The 20,804-nt window shown below is 44.7% G+C and overlaps 1 protein-coding gene across 2 annotated transcripts in view; it reads left to right on the top strand.

Moving 5' to 3' along the window:
* The first annotated feature begins 200 nt into the window (after nt 1-200).
* The window catches only part of LOC134431554 (protein FAM219A-like), a 346,687-nt gene continuing 326,083 nt past the window's right edge, over nt 201-20,804 (top strand). For both annotated transcript variants that reach the window (XM_063179561.1, XM_063179562.1), the window contains exon 1: nt 201-260. In XM_063179561.1, the coding sequence (XP_063035631.1) occupies nt 201-260 (60 nt within the window). The remainder of the gene's footprint in view (nt 261-20,804) is intronic.

The following is a 20,804-nucleotide window of genomic DNA, read 5'->3' on the forward strand; positions in this document are numbered from 1 at the left end:
AGAACTCCCGCCTTTCATGAATATGCAAATATAGGGCGGGGCGGTGGGGGCCGGGCCCGGAAGCGGCGCGGCCTAGTCACTTCGGCGGCGACGATGATAAGGCAGAACCCGCGGTGGGCGGCGCCGTTGCTGTAGTCTTTCGACGTTTGAGGAGTCTCCCTGTGTTTGGTCTTCTTTCTTTCCGCCTTGTCTCTACCATCATGATGGAGGAGATAGACCGCTTCCAGGTGCCAGCCGTTCGGGCCGAGATGCAGCCGCTGGTGAGGGAGGCCGCGCTGTTTCCGGGAGCTGCCCCCTTGCCGTGGGGGTGTGTGCTCCCTGTGCCTGTGCGCCGCGATTGTCGTGTAATGGCCGTCATCTCCCTGGGTGTTATCGGTGGCAAGGGCAGAAGCCCCCCGCGAAGGGGGGGAGAAGGGAAGGGGTGGGCAAAAGGGGCTCTGCCCCTGAGTTGGTTGAAACGTCGCTTCTGCAAACGCAGTAACGTCTCGAAACACCCTGGCCTGGCTAGTGCATGAGGTGAGTGTTTCGCGCCGCCTCGGCCAGTGGGCTCCAGTGCAGGGGAGGGAGTGCTCCGGGGGAGTGGGAAGCGGCGGAAAGATTTAGGAGCCCGTCCAAGTAAGGACGGGCAGCCAGAGCAGCTGGAGGCGTAAAGAATTGGTGGGGTTTTAGTTGATTTTTACAATATTGGTGAGGTCTGGGGTACAATTGAGCGATGCTTATGCGCAGTCCGGTCTGAGAGGTTCTCCCTAGGACCGAGATATCCGCACGGGATGGGCGTTAAATACGCCTATCTGGCGTGAGTTGTATGAAGCTGTGGGACCACTCTCTGTGGCTGATTTTATAGCCATTGCTCTAGAGGAAAAATGCTATTAGATACTCGTGTGAAAAATCCAGGTGTTCTGCAAAGAAACACCTGTGTCAAATTACAGTTTTGCTCATGTACAATTCTTTACATAAAAAAGCAATTTTTAAGGTGTTGGATTTTTCCCCCAAGCCAGGACATATGTTTTTCATTTTGTGTTATTTTTCCACTTCATGGACACAATTATACTCAGTTAATGAACTCTGAAGAAGTTCACATAAAGGTTACACTACTACATGGGACCCTGGGGAATCTTTGCAGAGAAGGAAGTATACAGACTTGTGGGACTTTCTGGCTGCACAACTGGGCAGGTAGAGTGGTCCTGGGCTCTTGGTATCTTCTGAAATGACGCTTATGAAGGAAGGCTAGCTGGCTGGTAGTCATGGGAGATGCTAGATCATCACCAAGTAGTCTTGGTGATGATTTCTTATGAATGTGTAGTTGCGTTGCTTTGCTTTGATGCTACAGGCTTGCTTGTGTGTGTTGTGCCCCAGCTGCATTCTGCAGAACACTTGAATGTGGTTATCTATTTGTTTCCTAACTGGGAAAGGTTCCTTTGTGTGTTCCTCTCCACTAAATTCAGTCTGCCTTACTCTTCACTTGAAGGTGTGTTATGTGCAACCTGGGACTTGTTGAAATACAGTTCACCTTGGCATTAAAGTGAAAGCTGGATATGAGCTGATTCAAGATGCTGATTCTCTGTGGCACCTGGAGTAAGCAAATTCCATCTTGGCATCCGATTGCGTGAGACAATGATATTAAATATTTGGAGAAGCGGAAATAACTTTAATAAAGTACATGTACAGATCCTTTTGACAGCAGGTGAGGATAGGTTATTGACTGGTTCATGTTAGCACTGAAGATACTACTGAGATTTCCAGTATATCAAACTACATAATTTAGTGTTGATGTCCTTAGTTTCTTGTTGCAGCTAGTGTTTGCAAAAAAGTTGAGAACAAAATAATTGTCTTGTGAACAGAAAGACAGTTTACAAATTTAGATTACCCCTCAGTGGCAAGAAAGCCACTTTTCTTATGGTGGGAGTGTTGAAAAATTGTGAAAATATTTTTAGCTGGGTGGTGGTGTTTTCTTGTTTGCTTTTTCAGCTTCTAACCTTTGTGGTGGGGAAGAAAACCATCCATAAAAGCTGATGTAGACTTGTTGCATGCCTTACTTGGTGTGTGTGTGTTTTGTCAAGCAGAGACAGCAAGCATGACAAGGCTGACCCTCTTTATTCGTGTTGAGAGCAGTAGGCATGGCAGTGAGATTAGGAAGTTTGGAAAAGTTGTTGGCAGATGAAAAAAAAATACACATAAGTATTTCTTAGAAACCCCATGATAATAGTAGAGGAATGAAATTGGCTTGTGCATGCACGTTTGCATGGCTATGGAGCGACCAGAACCCAAAGCGATGGTCTGGTCCAGCCCTGCTGTTGCAGGGTAGGATGGTATATTATGCAGCTGTCATAGTAAGCTTTGGAAATAAGTTGCCTTCTTCTTCAGCAGCCAATAATTAAGAATTTTTCACAAAGAGATTTAACACTTGCATTAAAAGAATATTCTGAAACTTTGTTTCAGGGTTTCAGTTCATTTTTAACTAATGGAATGCATTGTGCAAGCTTGTCTATGTTGAAGGCTGTTGCTATGACTGGATATATGGGATTTTTCTGTGTTCCTAGAAATGCTGGCATTGGGCTCAGAAGTGGGACAGAACAAGTCTGGTACAATGCTTCCAGGGGCTTTGTCTACTTTGTGTAGCTCCTGGTTTGTATTTTGCAAGTAGGGACTGGATGCTTGTAAGAATCGCTGCAGTTCGGAAGGTGACTGAGGTTTATCATACTGATTTGCCACACAGTTCTGTCCCATATTGCTGCTTTATTCTGTTACAGTAACCGTTTGACCCTTCTCTCTCTCCTCCATCACATGCTTATAAGTAGAGAATAACCTTAGCATTTCAGGACTTTTTTCTCTTCCCGGTATAAAAGTGTTCAGTTTCACGTGATCTTGGGGACAGATGAGTCGTCCAGTGTTGAAGGCCAAAGGAGTCTGGCAATGTTTTCCCCATCCAAAGGGCTGAGGTAGAAGTTTGTTTTCCAGGCAAAACCTGAGAGCTGTTATAAGTACTATTAAAGCTATCAAAAACTGTTTTGAAACATGATCCCTTGCTGAAAGCAAATAGAGAATGGAAGGTCCCTTGACCCGTCTGAAATGCATACACTATAAGAAATATATTTTCATCCTGTTTAGGCTGGAGGGTATCCTAAGAGAGCACTGTTTCCTCTGAGTCTGGCCAGTACATGGCAGTTTGAGAAGGATCCTGAAGTGAGGTTTGTAAAGCTAGGCTTTTCTCAAAATTCTTAAAAATTTGTGTTCTTGATGAGCATGCATACTTTTTAATGTCCGTTCATCTGTGTAGGTAAAGTGTCATCTTACCTTTTGATGTCTTCATGCTGAACTCCAGGATAACTGTTGGAGATCTGCCTAGAAACAATGTGACAGGCAGGCCTGCTGCTCTGCTAATGTTCAAAATGAAGCAATAGGTATGCTATTAAATGCTGAAGGGAAGCCATTCTTAGAAAGTAGTCTGAAGCTTTTCTGAGCCCTTCAGCCTCCAAACCTGCCGTTGATACTGGCACTATTGATCAGCTGTCTGAAATCCTTCTGAGCCTGTATCTCTAGCATACACCAAGCACTGACTGGCGTATGATGGCAGATTGACAAATGATGGTGTTGGATCACATGTTGCTCCCATACACTGATGCAGACAGTCTCTGTTCTTAGCAAAAAACCAGAAGTAAACATGCTCTTGCCCACACAGCACCAGTATGACTTTTCTGAATGAAAAGCACCTGTTAAAGTGCAGCAGCTTCAGAGGAGCTTTGCTAGAAACTTATGAGACTTTGGCTTGCTTTCTGAAAGCGACATGTGTAACAGAGTATTTTAATTTCCCAGTTATCTGCCCAGATGAAAAGTGGGAGCTCTTTCTGGAGAAACTGAATTAATAGTTCTTAGATCTTGTTCTGAAGTATTGCGCCACGCTGCTTCCTTGCAGATGTTTGCCAGGCTGTAGGACCTTGGGCTGGTAGCTCTAGTTGCTATGACTGCAGCTGATCCAAGGATTTTGCTTAGCTGCATCCTACAGTGAGATTGTTGGTTTTCTAGCTGAGATGCCAAATATATGCTGCTCCTGGAGGTATAAAATTTTCTGAAACTTTGAAGGATACAGAAGATGCTTTTCTATACAGCTTTCTTTGAACATTAGAAGAGAAAAAAACTAGGCTATCTACTGTATGCTTAGCTTTTAAAAACAAAACTATCATTTTAGTCAGTGGACAGTATCAGTGTTCAGCATGCTTATCAAATCCATATTCATTATTTGTGGAACATATTGACTGTTTCATCCTAGGGAAGTTGTGCTATGCGTTGAGACCTTTTTGTTTTGTCTGATGCATCCCTGAAAGAGGGGAAAACCTAAAATGAGAAAGTAAGAGTAATGAAGAAGCAAAAATAAAAGCCATACCTGTGGGGCTTAGAAAGAGTATGCTAATATAACATTAGGTCTAGCATAGATACACAAGAAACTCCTTTCTAGGTGGAAAAAGTTTCTAAAATGAAAATGTCATCCCTATGTATATTAATTTTAATGTAGCCCATGGGTTACACAGCTATATGTTTTGTAAATGCCTACAGCACTGTGAGTTCTGAACTTAAAATAATTCAGAAAGTGCTGCTTTTAGTTATACAGCTTGTTTTGATGTGCTGCTGTGTCATTTATAGCAGTAACCTAAAAATTACCTCCCTGCATGTTTCATTTTTGTCATTGGGATTGTCTTGTTCCTTCTCTGCCCTGTATCAGGTCTTAGGTGCAGAGGTACAGGAGCATTTTTATTATACCCCCCAGGCTAGGGATAAATTCCAGAAGTGATTCCAGCATAGGCTCCCACTCCTAGCTATGCTTCCCCCCCTTCTCCTTATGCACCTGCTCGCTGGCAGAGCATGGTATACTGAAAAGTCCTTGATTTAGAGTAAGCACTGCTTAGCAACAACCAAAACCATCAGTGTGTATGATGTCCTACCCTTAAGGGGAAGGGAGCACCCAAGATTTGCAGATGGTCATGGCTGAAAGGAATGACAAAAGTCAGAGGGTCCACAAAACCTCACAATTTTATTAGTAAACTACACACTTAGCATGGGAATTGGTATGCTAGTCCCTGACCTACTATATAAGTACATGACAGTGGGTTTTGAATAAAGGGGTAGGGCAAAGGGAAGAGAGAAAGAGAGAGATTAATTGAAGAGGGGGAGAGGAAAAGAAAAAGAGATTACCTGTTCTGGTCCCAGCATCGATGCAGCTGGGGTGTCCAGGGTCCTGGGTGTGCCATCTGGGCTTTGTGGAAGTACCTTTTCATATATAGGTTTTCCCCACCCTAGAGATAAGTTTCTTGCTTTCTATGCAAGTTAGTTCTCATGTACAATCTGTTCTGGACCTTTATGGAAGTGTGTTGGACGGCTTCAGGGGTCTTTGGTGGTCTTGATTCCCCCCTCCCACGGTCCATGCCTGCTTCTTGACTTTATTCTTACATTTGTGGTGTATTGTGTTGTGCTCACCTCCAGAAACTAGAACAAGGATGTTTGTCCCAGAAAAGTGCTGCCCTACCTCCACATGGATCCCTTGCCAGCCACAACCTTTTTCTCATGGTGTGTTATTACCAACAATCCTCTACTGTTATTACTAGCAATCCTTGCTTGGCTCCACAGCTATCTGGCTATCGATGTTTGAGACATACACATTAGCCCCTTATTTTCTGGGATTCTACACCACTCTATGGCTCAAACACCAATATAGACTTGGTGATCCATTGAAAAGAGAAAAGAAGAGAGAAGGAGAGACAGAAAGGGGCAAATGCATTTTGTAAGCAGTCTCTAAATTTTGGGGATAATCTCATTTTCATCCCCTACATCTTAAGGTGTAATTAGATTACCAAAATAAAAAGCAGAGAGGTTAACATTAAAAGAACAATCACAGGGTGTAACATCTTGTTAAGAATTCCCATTGCTGTTAGTGACCATCCAAATAAAATGTCCTACTAATGGTGTTCCCTGTTTTTCTTTACTTGTTGCAATGCTTGTTGGATTTTTTCCACGTCATTATGAATGATAATCAAAGTCTTTTGTCTGTATCAAGGTGAGATTTGTTTCAATAGGAATAGGCTGTATACTTTAAATCAGTGTATAATTAAATCATAACAATTTATAAGATATAACAGGAGCTGAGTAAATAAAATTGCATCCCATAATGTTAAAAAAAATTACAGACACAAATATTAGAGTGATTACTTGTATCTACAATAAAGTTGTCTACAAGCACAAAATCACAAGGGGTTATCATACAGGCTCATCCATTCCATTGGGCCTGTACGCTGTTCCAGGGGATAGAGTACAGCTCCACTGTGATTTATGCCTGACATAATGACTGAATATATAGTATATACCAAAGCACTGTTGTATTGTTAAAACAACAACTGTGGCTTTACTCTTGGTGAAGTCATAAGGGAAATTAGCTAATTACCACCAAGAGTGGAATTCCCTTTCAAATTTTGTTGCATTGGCCCAGGTTATCTTCTGAATGTCAGTGGACAAATAGCTTTTATCTTCTTCCTTTATAATTGCTGCCACAGTAAATTGCACCCACACCTGAGAAGCATGTGGGATGTAGAATTTACTATAGTTACCATACTTATTAGCATAAGAACTGAGGGTCTCCACCCTCAGGGTGGAGCTTGTTGATGTGTGAACCAGATTTAGTTCATGCTGGTGATGATTGTTCCTGCAAGAAGGATAAGCAGTCCTTTGATGGTTAGCTTCATCTTCAGTGGGGGTGTGCTGGCATCATTCCTGGAAAGAGAAAACAATACAAGTCTTGGCAGGGTTAGTCCGAACAGGTTACCCCTTAGTGGCTCAAGTTGTGCGACAGCTTGGACTAATGACAAAGTTAATTTTTCCCACTCAGACTATCTCTGTTCTGTCTCTTTAAATGCAGTTAAGTTGAACAGTAAAGATATTTTTGTTCTGACAGGGCCAGTTTGGCCTTAACATTCCTCAGGTAGAATCTCAGCTTAGACTTCATGAAGTGCTTTCTGAACTGCTGTTGCTGCTTCCACCACCTTTTCAGAGTGGTCTCCTGCAATTAGAATAGTACATAATTTCATGTCCAGAGGGAGTGAGACTGTCTGTAAAAGTTCAGCAAGTACAGCATGTGCAATCATAGGTGAATGCTTATACCCCTGCAGGAGTTTCTTGAAAGGTGTATTGCACTCCTTTCCAGGTAAGTGCAATTTGAGCCTTGTCATGTTCCCGGTCTGGAATCACAAAAACCATTTTTTACATCTATGGTTGCCATCCATAAGTAGGATGTTCTCTGAATTTGAGTTACCAGTTCTGCAAAAGTCAGCACAGCAGCAGTTAAAGGCATAGTATCGGTATTTAATTGCCTGTAATGAACTGTAAACCACAACTGTCTGTCTCTCAGCAGCCAGACAGGGGAATCAGAAGGGGAATGTGAGTCAGTGATAATACCTCTCTTCTCCAAATCTGTTACCACCCCTCTGCTGGTAGTGTGGCTGTTAGGTTTGTGGTACTGAGTACCACAGCTGTTAGTGGGGCCAAATCAACTAGAACTATAGAAATTCCACCTTGTACCAGAGCAAAAATCTGGCACTGTGATGCACTGGCAGTCCTTGGATCAGGGACTGCAGGTGCTGAGTGGAGTGCACTGCAGTCTCTGGTTTGGGTTAACATTTGAACCGAAGGACCATATGCTGCTGTCCAGACATCAGGTTCAATCATTCAGGACATCAAAAAATGTTTTCATTATGATCTTTAATTGCAAAGTGAGTAGCCAACATCTGCTTCTCACGCAGGAGCCGTAACTTAACCGTAGCAACTTGGCAGATAACACTTGCTTTGTTTACTCCAGTGATTTTAATTCTGTTACCCAGGTCATACATTCAGCTTCTCAGCATCCTACTGCATTAATATTGAATGTTTTGCTCCCATACCTATTAGAAACTTTATTAATTGCTGATGAGAACCAACTGGAATCCGAATGTCTGGGCCATTTTTATGTATGCATTGATAGGATTCCACTTGCTGGATTTCAGTTTTGCCTGGCTTGTGGCCAGAATGCTCACATTAGCCCCTTCTGGTCTTCTACAGTCTTTTATCAACATTATTCTCAAACTGAATCTAAAACAGAGCACTGTAGCAGCAGCCAAGAAAAAAAACAAAACTCTATCCCAGCTGCTGTGGGGACTGTATCCACCCCTTATTCCATACCATTTACATCATGCCAGATGCCTGGCTGTCCACTACACCATTGCCTTTCCTGTCTTTTGATAGATATACACACAGATATAATTTAATTTCGTTAGTCAATGGGCCATCCCTATAAAAGTCTACTGAGTTCATTTAGTCCATGACCTTGGAATCCTTCTATCATAACAGTCTTTTAGGCAGGAAAACCAGTGTGTGGTCTTATCACATGTTGAAGCCAGTTCTGATTCCATCAAGGCTGCCCTTGTTTGGTTTCATCACAATTCATTCATCATTAATGTGGTGACTGAAGGGGAGTCGTGTTTGGATCCCCAAATCTAGAGTGACACAGATGGGCATATAGCTGCCATAGAAGTGATAATAGTGTTATATAGTTATTAACATCATATAGTTAAATTCATTTTCTCTTCTCATCCAAAATCGAATCCTTTTGAGGCACACACTGTGTTAGTGTTCAGAAACACATAATCACGAGAATGATTATATGTAGGTGCTTTTATTGAAGAGCTCTGGGTGTCAGGGGTGCAAACCCAAATCTGACTCTGACATGGATTCGGGATTAACATGTTTTTATAGTCTATCATTATATAACTTTCATGTTAATTATTAAACTTGTATTGTTCTATTGTATACATAGATTTCATCCAAGCATGGGCTCCTCGTGGCCCTCCTCAAACTTCTAACATAGTTTCTCATGATTCTTCCTACAATTAAACAATAATTATATTAAATTACTAAACAATCATCACATCTAACAATTATATCATTATCATATACTGCTTACACAGGTGCAATTTCACATGATCTGGCAAACACAAAGCCTAACATTTTCAGACTCTATTTTTAACATTTTTCCAGGGCCCCACTAAGTCTAGCTTCTTTCTAATTCCCCGAATTGTATCATTTTAAAACCTTTTACTATCAACTGGACTTCCCCATCCTCTCGCATTACCCATCAAGTGCCCGTGGGTCCTTGAGCAAAAGCAATCCCATGGATGGATTTGCCTTTGCCTGAGGCAGGAATTTACCAGACTGTTTTCCCCATCATATTTGTATTGTGCGCTACAGGACCTTTATCTCCTGCAGTATGTAAAAGTTTTGATTGGGCAGGGACAGCCCAATTAGCAGATCCTCTGGTGTTGACTAACCTGTGGCCTTTGCTCAACATGTATCCCAATGTTTGAAGGTACCACCACCCATTGCTCTCAGTGTAGTCTTTAACAGTCCATTACATCATTCCATCTTTCCAGAGGCTGGCGCATGATAGGGAATGTGATATACCTACTCAGTGCCATGTTCTTGGGCCAAAGGGTCTATGAGCTTGTTTCAAAAATGAGCCCCATTGTCTGACTCAATTCTTTCTGGAGTACCGCATTGCCATACGACTTGCTTTCCAAGGCCCAGGATAGTGTTCTGGCCAGTGTCATGGGGCACAGGTTATGTTTCCAGCTATCTGGCTCTTGTTTCCACCATTGCAAGCACATGGTGCTTGCCTTGGCAGGTTTGTGGGAGTGTGATATAGTCAGTGGGAGTGTGATATAGTCAATCTGCCAAGTCTCCTCATATTTATATTTCAGCCATTGTCCTCTATACCACAGGGGCTTTTAACTGCTTTGCCTGCTTGATTACAGTGCATATTTCGCATTCATGGATACCCTGTGTGATAGTGTCCATGGTAAAGTCCACCCCTTGATCACAAGTCCATTGATATGTTGCATTTCTTCCTTGATGGCCTGAGGTGTCATGGGCCCGCTGAGCTAGAAATAATTCCATCTTGGTGGCCTGATTCACCTGTTAGTCATTCTGATATTCTTTGGTGGCCTGACTCTTGGGTACATAAGCATCTACGTGACTGTTGTGAGTGAACATTTAAAGGTTGCCTAAAGAATCACTGGCAATGGTATCTGCAAAAACTAGATGGTTAAAGCACACTAAGAAAAAAACAAACAAAAATCCAAAATCAATCAACTCAAATTGAAATAAATCCAAAACTATCTATGTGGAGGCTTGGAGGGGGGTAGAGAAAAGGCTATGAAAGGGTAAGGATAAAAAGGAATACAGAAGACCCTCTTGTTGAGTCACAAGCTTCAGGGTAGATCCCCATGCTAAACTGAGCCAGGATTTGATTAACAGTTTATGCCTAAAGGCCCAACAGCACTTAACATAAAACTTAATTGATAAGTTAAACAATTTGGTAAAGGATTCATATAGAATTTACTATACCACAAAGTAGCTTACTTACAGGCCTAACTTACAAATCTAAAGTACTTAAGAATCTAGTAGAGCAGCATTCCTAGCACATTTGCTATAGCATATGCACACTTGCATGCACACAAACCTAGTGTTTGTACAAGGTACTTGTGAAAAATTCCCTTTAAGTTCAGTGAAATACTCACTTCAGATGCACTTGCATCTTTTCAGCAGGAGAAAGGTTGAGCCTTGAGGAGTGGGGCGTATCAGCCCAGGATCCGTCGGCATTGTTCAGTGATTCTCCCAGTGTGACAAACTTGAGTGTTCGGTGGCTCTGAGAGGCCCCACTCAGAAGGAGGTTGCTGGTCACAGCCCGCTGCAGTCCAGGAGAGCTCAAAGGGTCTCACTTTGGACCGCTGTTTATAGAGTTGCAGGAGTGGGCTTTAGTCATAGTAATTTCCCATCCTGGTCGCATTTTAGGTTGGTAACTTCCTTTGAAAGTTCTATAACAAAAATATTATTCCACTTGGATTGTTATTCAGGCAAGAAAAATAAGTTTCCAAGGCTGTTCCTTAAAAAACATGAGCTTGTTAGACAGCCAAAGTTCCTGGGAGCAGACAGTGTTGATAAGCTCAAGAGGAGCTTAGTCCAGATGCTGTTCATCAAGGCCGAGGCTTAAGGAGCATTTCTCAGATCATAGTGTGGGCTGAGGGGGGGGAGATGAACCACCACAGTGACCATCACCTGGGCAGCAATATCGTTCCACAATGCAGCAGCATTCCACAATGCAGGAGCCCATATGGGATTACCCCTATGCTGCCAGTTATTCTGCTTTCATTGCTGCAGCCACCCCATGGGGATGGGGCATTTGCTACCATACATGAGTCAGTGTAGAGAGAAAGTATTGGCCATTTTTCTCATTCAGCAATGTCTAAAGCCAGCTGGAGAGCTTTCAGCTCTGCAAGCTGACTCAACACACCTTCACCTCCAGCAGTTTTCACAACTTGTCATAGGGGACTCTATACAGCTGCTGTTGACTTTCCATCTTTTCCCACAATATGGCAGAGCTCATCAGTAAACTAGGAATATTGTTTCCTACTTTCTGGTAATTTCTTATACAATGGGGTTTCTTCAGCACATGTATTGGTTTGACTTTGGCTGGGTGCCAGGTGCCCATTAAGCCATTCTATCCTTCCCTTTCCCAGTGGGCCAGGGCAGAGAGAATAAGATGGAAAACAACTTGTAAGTTGAAATAAGGCCGTTTACTAAAGCAAAGAAACAAAACAAGCCAAAGTTTGTGCATGAATAAGCAAAGGGAAAAATTAATCTCTACTTCCTATCAGCGAGTGATGTTCAGACACTTCCCGGGAAGCAGGGCTTCAGCATGCATAGTGGTTGCTCTGGAAGGCAAACATTGTTGAATAACGAATGCCCCCTGTTCCTCCTCTATCCCTTAGCTTTTATATCTGAGCTGACATCATATGATATGGAATATCTCTTTGGTTAATTTGGGTCAGCTGGCCTGGTTGTGTCCTCTCCCAGGATCTTGTCCTGATGCCTTGAGAAGGCTGACCTAGAACAGAGGCTAGACAGAGCTAAAGAATAAAGTAGTTATTTAATGAAAGGCCCTCGATGGATACACTTTGGACAGTACAAGAGCCTGGCCAGGGCTACACCCAAGATGAACCCAAAATGGTCACAAAATGGATGACCGGTCACGAGGTCTCACACTTTTATAAGTTTTGGTCCATTAGCATATTTGAGTTAACTGTCCAATTATAGCTTCAGGTATGAAGTTCCATCCTCTTTGTTTTTCTCTCTTCAATTCACTGTTGTTTATGCTCTTGGGCCGGAAATTTGTATTGGTTTTCTGATGTTGCATCCTGATCGTGGGAAGGACGATCGGCACACACGCCAGGAATGGCCACGCCCCGCCTAAGCCACTGACAGGCAGGATCACGGTTCAGCCGCTGGCTGGGGTTCCGGACCACCAGGGAGCGGCCGATAAACGCGGACCCGTGTCGAAGGATCAGAGTAATGGAAAAGGAAGCACTCTTTGCTTGCTTCTCCAAGATGCTTTATTTCTTTCCCACGCAGGAGCGGCACCGAAGTGAGGCAGGTGACGCGGCACCATGCAGGCATTGGCAATGCCACGTGGGCAGTGGCAGAGCTGCACAGGCAGCGGCAGCACTGCACAGGTGTTCTTCCCCACGGCAGGAGCAGCACTGAAGCAGGGTAGCTGCTGCCACACCGCGTGGGTGTTCTTTCTCGCAGTGGAGAGCGGTGCTGAGGCTGCAAACCGTTGCGCCGCGTGGGTGCAGGCGGGGTGCAGAAGCTGCATGGCTCGAAGAGGGGGCAGTGGTATAGAGTGGGAAACAGAGAAAAACAGCAGCTTTTATGAAGGAGGGGTGGATTCCCTGGAGAAGATGGTCTAACGAATCAATGGCTAGATAGGAGGGGTCTGGGGGGACAAATGTAAACATAACATGGAGCGGGAAAGTTACATACCAATGGCAGAAAGGAAATACAACTGACAGCGAATTTTCTGGATAAATGGGTGTAACAAATTATGACAGACAATCTGCAGAGGCAGGATTTTTGAGGATAGACAGGGAAAAATCTGGAATTATCATAACTGCCACAGAGAAAAAGTGGGAAGACAGGTGGCAAACAACTCCAGACAGAGACCAAACATATAATCTCCAAACCCCCACTGTCACAGTTGTCCTTGGTTCCAGGCTCGAAGAGGAATTATTTTGTCTACCTACTCTGTGACGAGAGCTTACCAACACTTAATATGAAACTCAGAACTACACACTAAAACATCACAGAATCTGAAAAATATGAAAGCTAAAACTTAAGGCATCAGTCCCCTCCCAGCCCCTTGATGGGGGAAAGGAGTGTTAGAGGGACAGCGCTGTTTAGCAGTAGCCAAAACATTGGTGTGTTACCAATACCCTTTCAGCTACCAATGCAAAGCACAACACTGTGAGGGCTGCTAAGGAAAAATGAACTCTCTCTCAGTCAGACCCAATACAGCACATTATGTATTTCTCTGATAACATTCCAAAATCTTTGCTTTCTGGACTGTCCATGATCATTTCTAAGATTCCTGGATGACTGGGGTTTGCTGTTTGAGCTTTGATCAGTGTGACCCACATGCATGATGCAACTTATGCATCATGGAATATAGAGGAGACCCTTCCTTTGATCATCCAGCCCAGCACTGGCAGTTAGCATACCAAAAGGAACTGTGCTTCAGTACCAATCACTTCTGAAGCAGCTCAAAACCCTTCATAAGATGCCAGTATCTCTTTTTAAGTTGGACTGTATATCAGGCTTTGGATCCTCCACGTCCCTTAGTCCAAAAGCCTGGGGGGGTTGACCTCAAGTACCAGAGGCCCTAAGTGGGGTCATTCTCCCCAGCTGCAGTGTAGAGCACAGGGTTTTTTTCATCTCTCCCTGTTTGGACTGGCCTGAGGGCTACTGCATGAACTATTTCCTGTTAAAATTGTTCAAATGCTTCTTGTTGCTCAGGGCCTCATTTGAAATAATTCTTCTTCTGGATCACTTGATAAAGAAGACTGTCATGGTTAGATGCTGGCGCAATGCCAATGCCCCCATGAAAATATATTGTCCCTAGTGTCTGCTGTGAGATGTGACCAGGAATAGAGCAAAGCAGGCTCCAACTTAGGAATAAAGAAAAAAAACTTTATTAACCTATAACTATATGTAAAAAGAAACATACACAGAACTCAGAATGAAAACCTTCCAAAAACATTCCTCCTCCCCCCACCAAATTTGCAATACATCACAGTAAGACAAAACCTTGGAGTCTCAATTCAGTTACCACCCCCTCAGATCACCAACTCTCAGTCCATCACCACCTCTCAGGTAATCAATTCTCAGTTCATCAAGGAGAGAGGACTCCCTCTTGTACCATAGGCTTCCCCAGGAAACACAGTTGAAACTTCTTGTGTTTCCATGTCACACGTGGCACCGCCCGGAGAACATTTGCCATCCTGACCTCTTCGCTCCATGTCCAGTGCTCTCATTACTGCACATGGACCAGAGCTGCTTCTAGGGTTCCCCTTTTAAGGATGCTTTGCCCAGTTCCAAAAAAAAGCACAGTCTCTCACTTTCAGGACACCTGTCCCCCCCCAAATTCACCCCCTGGGGCCGAGGGGTCTCAAGAACAGAGATCTTCTTCTCTGAAGATTGAGGGCACCACCACTCTCCTCACCCATCGTCTCTGTTCATGCCACTCCTTCACATAACATCACTGCAATCTCTTGGCTCCAAGCCATTGACTCCCCCTTAATGCAGTCTCTGTGTCACAGGAAAAAAACTGGTTCTGTCCATGGCTATACAAGAAAAGTCCAGCCAAAGGCCACTTCATCATCTCCTCCCACCTAGGATTCTTCTCAATTTCTTTGGACATCTTTCCCTTGCACAAACTTGCATCACACTGGCCCATTTCCTCCTATTTCATCTCTCTCTTCTCATTCAGCTCCAGGTGGATCAGCATTTGTAAGGTTTCCATTATCCAAGAAAAGTGTTAAAATCTCGGGCTCTGCCTGCCCAGAACTCTCCCAAGACTGCCAGGCACCTCCTCGCCGCATCCCCCCCTTCTCCTTCTCTGCCGTGCTGCCAGAACATGATATCAAATTTCAAGTTGGCACAAGCACAGGAACAGGCTCTCTCTCTCTCTCTCCCGGGGGGGGGGGGGGGGGGGGGGGGGGGGCTGCCCGATGCCTCTCAGTGCTCCTCCACCCTTCCATCTGGCAGGGACCTTGACCTCCCTTCTCTGTCCAAGGCCCCAGCCTACCTCACTTGGCTGCATGGCTTCCCCTCCCCCACTCAGCCCACAGCTGGGCAGGGGAGGTCTAACCTCTTTCACTCACCAGAACCAAGAGAAAGTTTTCCTGGGAGTTCTCTGCTTTTAACCCCCTGTGTTCTCAGAGGCGTATCCATGTCCTCAGTGGCCACACTAGGTGCCAATATTCAAATCTGAGCACCTATTGGTTTGACCACCAAACTCCCAAAAAACTCAACTTCCTTTTCAAACCAGGACAAAGACTCACAATGAGACTGTACTTTAGAATATGCTATCTCCAGAAACTCACAATGCCTAAAGAAGCTTGAGTGTCTTACATAACAGCAATATCTCTGTGTAAATTGAATATGTGGATGTAACACCAAGATGGCCATGACCACAGAATCAACTAGGTTGGAAAAGACCTTTGAGATCATCAAGTTCTACCTATGACCTAACACCACCTTGTCAACTAGACCATGGCACTTAGTGCCACATCCAGTCTTTCCTGAAACACCTCCAGGAACAGTGACTCCACCACCTCCCTGGGCAGCTGTCCTACTTTGAAAAGACAGGTTTCTGCTAAGGAAGGCAGGAGCCTTTCTTGAAATGGAAAATGTAAACCCTTTCTCTCTGAATTATTACAATTTTGAAATTAAGGGGCTCTCAGGCAAAGATACGGGAGTAGGAATAACAGTTCTTTATTAGGGAAGAAAATAAAAATAAAAATGCAGTAATACAAAACAACACTGATAGAGTCAGAATATGACCTGACACCCATTTGATCCGGGTCTTGATAGCAGTCTGATTGAATGGTGGCTGCAGTATTCCTGGAGTGACAAATGTGGTTCTGTTGAAGCAGTGGTCCTGTAGAAGGGTGTAGTTTTCCTCTGAAGGTCCAGTGGTAGTGTAGATGGGGCTGGTCTTTCCTCTGGGAATCCAGTGGAGAAGACAGCTGTTCCTCTGGGAATCTAGTGGGAAAAGGCTGCCTGTGGTGTTCCAAATCTCAGATTATATTCAGGTAGGAATGCTTGGATCCTCCCCCTGGGTGGAGCATCTCACAATGGGATGATGTACTGTGGTAATCACATATCCTCTGAACAAGAGAGACACATAGTTCTCTCAGGATTTTCCTGAGAAGCTATGAGAAAGCTCAGAGAACGAATTAAAAGAATTATTATCTCAATCTCTGCACCTGGCAAGCAATCTCTGTCAAAGATGTTTACAAGAAGGAATTGTCCCTTCTTGACCAATAGGTGAGAGAAGATTCCTAAAGGCCAATCAGGTCTTAGGTCCACCATTGTTTCTATAAGAACTGTGAATTTCTAATAATAAAGTGCCTTTTCATGCCTTCTGATGATAGAGTCTCTGTATGACCTTTATCTGTCCCTGACACCCCTTCGCTGATAATGTACTTTTATCAGTCATGCAGTGAGACTCAATGGCCCATTAACAGAAGCTATCTCCCCAGAGGGAGGATGGGTTGTGGAAGAGATAGAGAAAACTGCCCCACCTGGTTTTAACAGGTGGCCCAATTAATAGAAGATAACTGTCCCACCTCTAACTATTACAGCTGAATCTGTGATGTTCATATGTCTGAGACATAACACAGGACAGAACTCCCTTTTGTGTTGTAGTGCGTTTTTAAGTTTCTCTTGTGTTCCCCCATTTTATGTATCATTCCCCTTTTGTCCTTGTAAAATGGTTCTTCCCTCCCCAGTTTTCCCGCCACAGCTCTCCTTACAGTTATGTTACTATGGTTACCCCTGCCCCCTTCAGTTGTCAATCGCTCAAGTTATGTAACTTCCCCTCCCTTATTTTACCATATAAGTAAGCTTTTCCTCCTCCCTGGGCTCAGTCAATCACCCCCCACTCCTCCCAGCTTTCGAGAACCTTCTTCTCTTTGGGGGATGTAATTGGCTGGGGTCCCGGAGCTCCTCTCTAACCTTGTGTTTATTGGATATGTTTGCATGTCAGTTATGTTGTGCATCTCCCTATATGTTTTCCTATTTGCTAGCGGGGTTTCCCTCCTTTCTCCGCCTCTTGTCTTTAAAACCTCGCCTCTCCCCTTGCTCGAGGCCATTTTGCTGGTCGGTGCCCTCCCTCCGTTGGTACCTGCCATCCTTCAATAAACCGACGTTAACCCCCAGCAAGTGGTCTCTCCCTTTCCTCGTCTCGTCCAGCGCATATAATCCAGTCCGTGATTCGGCCCAGCCCGAGGCCACGACGCCAACGGGGGCTGATCTCAGATGCAGCGGAGGCGTGGGCCGTTTCCCCTCTAGCTAGCCGGACTTTGAGCCGCATACGCATTCGCGCACTTTTGGTCATCAGACAACAGCGTCATTTATTGTGTCTAGCACCTTTTATAGCTTATTCAAAACTCCCAGGTCAAGACATCTCATTGGTCTATTCCTGTGCCCCTAGACTCTGAACCAATACAATGTCTGCATCCTGGGAGAGCTCCCATTGGTTGTGAGCTTCTGTCAGTCAGCCCAGAGGCTGCTCCATGGAGCTGAGCTGAGCTGCTATTATAACTTGATTATTACTACTGCAACATCTCACCGTTTTGTTTTTACTAAAAATTGTGATCTGTTCTCTGTAACCTATTTGCAGGAATCCCAAGCAAACAGGGTGACAGAAAAACAGCATGGTTTTAATTTGTGTGACTTATATACATTAAAGGTGCAGTATATTGGTTTAGAGTCTGTAGGCAAGAATTTCTTAGTGTTTAGGCTACAAGTTACAACTTAGCTCTAAAAACATTAAACCACTCAAGTCTTAAAACTGTTAAAGAAAAGTCTAACTACTAGAAAAAACAATCTGTAAACAGAAAATCAGTTTGTAAACGGGAAAATTAATTTGTAAACAAAGTTGCAAGTTAAATCTTAACTCTAAGCTGAATTTATGACTTTGAAATATTCAACTTTAGAACTGTGAGAAAAAACAAACTTAACAGTGTCCTGGTTTAGGGCAAATTTGTTAAAGAATCTGCAAAGGAGGGCCCCTCCAGAAAGCAAAACCCACACGGCCCCTCCCCCCCAACCGGTTCGGGAAAAAAATTCCTTGGAGAGAGGTGGAAAGAACCTGTTTATTTGACTGGCACAGCACCCCCCAGCACACAAAATGAACAATACCCGATGACACCGCTCTGAGAAAGATGACAAAATCAGAAAGTCTCTTTCGGGGGTGGTTGCTCTGTTCTCAGTCCCTCCAGCGCTGGGGCAGCTGCTGCAGCCGAACGGTGTTCCCAGGTCCCAGTCCGGAGCAGGTTCGAGATGGTCACAGAAACAGGAGAGGAGAAACAGTCCAGGAAGGAGTGTGGACTGTTTACCTAGAACTAGCTAATAAGCAGAGGCCAAAGCAGAGCAGAAGCAAGAGCAGAAAAGGGAGCAAGCAAAGCAGCAAGCTGAAGCCAGAAGTGAAAAAACAGCCCTATGTACTGCTCGTCTCTGTGTCCCTGATAAGAGAAACCCAAACAAAACTTCCACTCTTCAGAGCCGGTCTTAAAGGCACAGAACAGATGAATGGAGATACAAGCATCATAACGTCACCCCAGGACATTCCACCCCTTATCCCCATATCATTCTTACCCCACAATCAGATCTCCCTGAGGTACACATCGTGTTGTTCCATCTCTTTGCATTATCCACCACGTGCAACCTGGTCCCTGAGCAAAGACAACCCCACGAATGGGTTTGTCTCTACTTGAGGCAGAATTGATCCACACAGTCTTCCCTAACAAACCTCTGATGTGTACCACTGGGACTTTGTCTCCTTCTATTACATTCAGGGACTCAGACTGGGCAGGACCTGCTCGGTTGGTGGAACCTCAGGTGTTAAATAACCAGGTGGCTTTTGCCAGATGCTGCTCCCAATTCTTGAAAGATCCTCCACCCAAAGCTTTCAACTGGGTTTTTAGTAGTCCATTGTACCTCTCCACTTTTCCTGCAGCTGGTGCATGGTAGGGGATATGATACACCCACTCACTGCCATGTTCCCTAGCCCACGTGTTGATTAGGCTGTTCTTGAAATGAGTCCCGTTGTCTGACTCGTGTCGCAGACATTTCTCCACAGAAATCCTTTCTTTCGGATTTCTGCGTCTTTGGGAGGCCAGAGGCCCCTGAAGAGAAGGTAAACAATTATTATCAGCTGCTGGGGAATGCAACAGGGACACCTTGATTGGCTCATTTCCTATGTTTATAATTAAGGGCCAATCACCAGTGCAAGCTAGGGGACTGAGTCCTGGAACACAACTTTGTTGTGGATTCTTTTCTATCTATTCTTAGCTTAGCTAGCAGCTCTGCAAACCTCTCTCTATATTCTATTAGTATAGTAATAATGTATTATATATAATATCTTAATAAATAAGCCTTCTGATTCAAGATACAAGATTCACCGTCTCTCTATCACCAGCTGCGACCCACTCAGGCACGGTAATATCTGGTGACCCCTCGTGTAAGAGCAAAGATTAATCTGATAAGATCAGAGGAGCAAAATTGCTGCACTGGGTAAAAATCCTGTATGTGTAGCATTTGATGGTTGCTCTGAAGTGATCAAAAAAGTGGATTCAAGCCAGGAGCTGAAGAACTGAAGATCTGGACAGAGTTCACAGCCAAGGCTGACCACAACAGAACCTTCTTCTGGAAAACCATCAGGAAAGATGATGGAAAAGAGCAGCAGACCTGTGGAGCTGGCCAGAGCAAGCTGGACTCTTTCAAAAGGTACTGTTCACTTTTCTATCCCTGATGAACCAGCCCTTCGTAGCTTGTGGCTGTTCGTATGGCAGACCCATGCCTTGCCAGAAGAGATTCAATTCTCCCCTTCAGAGGAGAAATTGATAGCCCTCTGGAAACATTGGTGCAGGGAAGACGGTTTCCTTTTGTCAGAAACAGATATCTATGAGTTCTTTAGATGGGCAAAGCTTTTTGGGTTCTTTACTGAGGTCCTGTACGCTTTGGATGTTTTCGTCTGGGAGTGCATGGACTCGATTATCCAGCGCGTCTACATTGAGGGACGCGTGTTGCCTTCTACCTACCCAGCATTTATAAAGCTTTTCCCAGTCCTGAAACGCAGAGCAGCTTGTTTTCAATGGATCTCTAATTGTTATGGCCAGGCTCTGTTTCCACCGCCCTTGGCAGAAGACCCCGTGGGTGATGACTTTGGGCTTTTTCCCCCCCCCCTGCTTCGCAGCGGGGGGGGCTGAAACTTCGCGGCGCGAAGAAGTTTTTTTTACTCTTGCTGCGGAGCATGCTCAGATGGAGTGTTCTCCTCCCCCCCCTTCTCTCTCTCCGGGGGGATGGGAGTGGCCGCTCAAGCCAGTGCCAGCCTCTCAGACTCCGCCTTCAGATATGGGGGCGGCACCGGTCTCTGAGGCTTCCTCCACGCCCCTGCCAGAGCCGTCACTCCAGGAGATCCCGTCCCCGCCTCTCCAGGCGGTCCCGCCCGCGGTTTCACCGGCCTCCCCGCCCCCGCCAGAGCCTGTGTCGGAGAAGGCAGAAGAGACAGCACTTCCGGCGATTGACCTGTTGCTAAGCAACAGCGACGCTCCGCCGCTCCTCCCGGCTCCGCTGCTGCCCGTGCCGTGCCTGCCGCCGCTTTCAGAGCC

This window comes from Melospiza melodia, chromosome W, assembly GCF_035770615.1.
Source record: "Melospiza melodia melodia isolate bMelMel2 chromosome W, bMelMel2.pri, whole genome shotgun sequence".
Classification (NCBI taxonomy): Eukaryota; Metazoa; Chordata; class Aves; order Passeriformes; family Passerellidae; genus Melospiza; species Melospiza melodia.